At 32.6% G+C, this 4,647-nt stretch overlaps 1 protein-coding gene across 1 annotated transcript; it reads left to right on the top strand.

Annotated features, from left to right (window-relative positions):
• LOC106707440 (60S ribosome subunit biogenesis protein NIP7 homolog) lies at nucleotides 1–1,312 on the top strand. Its single transcript, XM_045684792.1, has 3 exons — nucleotides 1–104; nucleotides 194–486; nucleotides 1,119–1,312. The coding sequence occupies exons 1-3, from the start codon at nucleotides 49–51 to the stop codon at nucleotides 1,310–1,312; spliced, it is 543 nt and encodes a 180-aa protein (XP_045540748.1). The 5' UTR covers nucleotides 1–48.
• The last annotated feature ends 3,335 nt before the right edge of the window (nucleotides 1,313–4,647 follow it).

The raw sequence follows: 4,647 nt of genomic DNA, 5'->3' as shown, positions 1-4,647 counted from the left end.
AATTGTGTTCGCACGTGTTTTTATTTATACGGATCATAACCATTTAAAATGAAAGTATTATCAGAAGATAGAACTCGAATATTATTTGAAAAATTAAGTAAATAGTAAGTTGTTTAAATAATATGAAACATAATACGTAAGATTAATTTTTTGTCGTAAATTAGTTTAATCATGTTTTTACGTTTGATTTCAGTATCGGCGTGAATGTAAAATTGTTAATAGACAGGCCAGATGGGACTTATTGTTTTAGAGAGAAAAAAGATCGTGTGTATTACATATCGGAACGTCTATTGCAGCTTGCACAGACTGTCAACCCAGACCATTTAGTATCAGCAGGCACATGTTTCGGAAAATTCACAAAAACAAACAAGTTTAGATTACATATAACCGCATTGACTTATATAGCACCGTACGCTTCTTACAAAATTTGGGTTAAGCCATCTGCGGAACAACAATTCTTATATGGGCATCATGTTTTAAAAAGTGGTAAGTATTTGTAATCTTACTAATATTATAAATGCGAAAGTTTAGATGGATGGATCTTTGTAGGTATCTCTGGAACGGCCAATGGATCTTGATTAATTTGATTAATTGTAGAACATAGTCTGGAAGAATACATAGACTACTCAATAGGTTTTCTTTAAATCCGTTCAGACGAATTCGCGGGTAACATCTATACTACTTAAAAAGTCACTATCTATCCTTTTCTTGAAAGAAAATTAATAATAGTATTCAATGCTAAAAAATGTGTGTTTATGTGTGATATATTTTGAGCTTTTAAATGATTTGATATGTAAATTTACTGCAAATTGAACTGTAAGTTTGAAAAAAGTTTTGGACATTTCATTTTAAATAACTTACAAAATTACATTTTTAATTTCCTCATATGGAGTCCCATGTATGAAATTTCTTGAGTATCCTTATAATGTATGTATGGTGTTAAACTTAAAGAAAATCTCCTTTATTACATACTATGGTTCCTCTAATGTTGCAGATGTCCATGGGCGTCGGTCAAATAATGTTAGATGATCCACTGCTCCTTTGCCCCATTATTCTATTGAAAAAAAAAAATTTAACAATGGGTCTTAAATAATAACCATACAATATTTTATTTCCAGGTCTAGGTAGAATAACAGAGAACACACCGAAACATCAAGGTGTAGTCATATACACAATGTCCGATATACCGATCGGTTTTGGTATTACATCCAGGTCGACAGCTGAGTGCCGGCATGCGGATCCATTAGCTAATATAGCATTCCATCAAGCTGACATAGGAGAATATATACGTTCTGAAGATACTTTAATGTAGTAATAAATATTTTGATAATAAGTGTTGGCTTTTATTGGAACATGTTTTGTATGGACATATGTGGAGAGATGATAATCACATCAATAAGAAAGTAATGAGATTGAATGTGGATGGGTGTTGGATCGAATAACAAAACTAGAACTTCGAAGAGCTGTGGGAATATATTAACATTAGCATTGTGACGGGGAGATTTGTAGGCTCAATAAGCAAGTACCCAATGCCAGTGAATTTTTTAATTACTGCATACTGATGATCAAATGATCAAATACTGCATGGTGATCAATAAAAGTATAAGTCTAAATGCGTTTTTGTTATTCGATCTAACAATGGGTACAAAGGTAGAAGACGGCAGAAAGCAGAATTGTGTGAAAGAAGTAATGCATAAGATAGCAGTGTATCCAGATATGGTTGATAGAGATATATGGAAGAGTAGTACTTATTGTATCAACACTGCTTACGAACAAAGGGTTGATGAAGTTTTGGGTTTTATTAAGAGTTAAAATTAAACCTTTTTGTATATTTTATTCATTGTTTTAAAGCTTACAGTAAAGTTAAAATAGGGGTAAAATATAAGTTTATGATATATTGTTGACTAAAGAAAGGTGTAAATGGGGGCACTCTGTGTTCATATCATTTTTATTTACAATATAGATGGCACTTTACTATTAGTTGTAGAAATTGCTAAGTAGATGGGGTTAAAGTAATTCTACAGAGAACTAAGCTTGTAACAGTACCTACAAGATGGAGCAACGAGGTATGGTTTAAGGAATACGCATCTTGAATATTTAACGGTTAAAGTATAAAATTCGTCATTTATCAAAATGCCCGGGTATTGCGATTAATAACTAGCACATTTTCGATCGTATATCTCCGGATACTGATGTCCGGACATATACATATATGTTTTCTTCAACTTCAGTTTAATTTAAATATAAGACAACAGATATATTAAATATATAAATTTAATTGTAGGAATATAACTATATGTTTGTATTTATTGTGTCTGTCTGACACTTGTTAGTTAAATGTTTGACATAAAATGGTATAACCCAAATATATGGCAGATAGCTGTTAAAAGATTTATATCAGTCTATTAAAATAATCTTCCAAGGAAGTACTAAATAACGATGTTAAAGACTAAATCAGGGTTGCTCTACATTTCATCTAATGGTCTACACTTTGATTTTTACACAAAGAACCTTTTACTACTTTGTCGTAGTGTCTGCAACGATATTACCCAATGAATGTTTGAATGTTTATCACTTTAAACTAACAGTTGCTTCTTCTGCACGGAATTATACAAAAACCTATTAATAAATATAGCCTATGTCAACCGGGGGTAGTATAGCTTCCAAACAGTGAAATAATTTTTCAAATCGGTTCAGTAGTTTCGGAGCCTATTCAGTGCAAATAATCAAATCATTCCTTTTTATAACATCAAATTATAACTATAGATATTTAATAAACTACAGAAAAAAATCTGTTTTAATTTGTTCAACCCTGAATTACGGGAAATTGTGAAGATAAAACCTACTAAAAGATAATTTCCGTTATTCTTTTTTGTGTTTGTCCCACTTTATTACGCGTATGGGTGTGCGGCTATTGTGGATAGTTTACTGTGCTATAAAACATGGCGTGACGTTCAGATGGCTGTATTTTATGATAGTAATGTATACCAGTATCGCTGTTTAAGGTTTGCGGCACACAGACGTCGTTATTTATGAAGAATAGTAATAAATTGGTGGTCTATTATGCTTTTTAAACAAAATTTTCGACTCACCAAATTTTACACATAACACTTTATCAAATGTAGACCGAAGATAACATAAGCATGTTCCTAGCCTACCAATCATCAGTCCAATGGGATTTTTATTTACCTTTGGACCGATTGAGTTCATAGAATCAGAAAAACATTCCCACTGAGCCGATTCATCGGTAAGCCGAACGGCCCAATGGAAACTCCATTATGTTAATTTTTCATCAGAAATGTTGTAATTTATATAGAAATTGTGTGATAAAGTGATATAATACATTGATATCAAATGAATTTCAGCTTCGAGGAATCCTTTGACTACAAAGATAATTTAAAACCAATGTTTATTATTTAGAACAGTGTTAAAAGCAATACGAAAAAACGAAAGTGTCTGGTATCCTAAAAACCAAAATAGTATTTACGGAATTAACATATTTTCCAATTAAAGTTTTGCTTACCTTCTGGTTAATCCTTTAATAAGAAACTCAATTTAAAAGTTTGATATCAGTACAACTTAATAAACGCTTCCTAAAGTAATTAGATAGATAGATAGATAGATAAGCCTTTATTCACTGACCAGTTTTTTTTTTTTTGAACTTAAATTATTATCTTATATAAAACTAAAACAAAACAATTATAAGTACATAACAAAATTTTCAGCATCCAGTTTCCTTGTCAGGTTGTCCTTCGACATAGGCCTCCCCTAGATTCTTCCACACTTCCCTGTCCCGGGCTAATCTTCTCCACCCCTTCGGTAGATCATCTTCCCATCTCTTTACTTGACGTCCTCTTTGTCTTTTCCCATTTCTGGGGTACCATTCCATTACTTCTCTGGTCCATTTATCTTTATTTGTCCTCATTATGTGTCCTGTCCAATTCCATTTCAGTTTTTTGATTTTTTTAGAGACGTCGCTTACTTTTGTTTTCTTCCTGATTTTTGAAATAGTCCATCGATCTCGTAGTTTTATGTTTAGCATGCTTCTCTCCATGTGACGTTGGCAATGTATCAGTTTTTGATTGTTTTTGTACGTAGCAGGCCAAGTTTGGCACCCGTAAGTAAGGCAAGGTAGAATACATGTATTGTATAGTTTAGTTTTGATCGACATAGGGATAATTTCGTTTTTTACTATCTCTTTTAAGGACCAGTAGCGTTTCCAAGCATTGCTTATTCTTCTGTCAACCTCTTTTGAATACTGATCTTTTGTAGATATTATTTGACCCAGATATACATATTCGTCGACGTATTCTATGACTTCCTGATTTAGTTCTATGTTTTCCTTTGTTCCATTTGTCATTAGTTTGGTTTTTGTTGGGTTCATCGCTAAGCCTGCTTTCTTACTTTCTTGGTCTAGTTGCTGTAACATAGTTTTGAGCGTTTCCGGTGTCTTAGCAAATAACACGATATCATCCGCAAATCTCAGGTGGTTTAGGTTCGTTCCATTTATATTTATTCCGAATTTCTCCCAATCCATATTTCGGAATATATTTTCGAGCACTGCTGTAAAGATTTTAGGAGACAGTGGATCTCCTTGTTTGACTCCTTTTTCGATGGTAAACTCATCTCCCGCTTTTTCGAGCTGAA

The sequence above is a fragment of the Papilio machaon genome, chromosome 27 (genome assembly GCF_912999745.1).
Source record: "Papilio machaon chromosome 27, ilPapMach1.1, whole genome shotgun sequence".
NCBI classification, from domain to species: domain Eukaryota; kingdom Metazoa; phylum Arthropoda; class Insecta; order Lepidoptera; family Papilionidae; genus Papilio; species Papilio machaon.
The sequence above is the reverse complement of the archived record's forward strand: the minus strand, read 5'-3'. Positions and strand labels throughout refer to the sequence as shown.

Coding starts and splice junctions, on each gene's coding strand:
- LOC106707440 (XM_045684792.1), top strand. CDS start 49: ATGAAAGTATTATCAGAAGATAGAACTCGAATATTATTTGAAAAATTA. Junction 105..193: donor TTTGAAAAATTAAGTAAATA/GTAAGTTGTTTA, acceptor GTTTGATTTCAG/TATCGGCGTGAATGTAAAAT. Junction 487..1,118: donor GCATCATGTTTTAAAAAGTG/GTAAGTATTTGT, acceptor TTTTATTTCCAG/GTCTAGGTAGAATAACAGAG.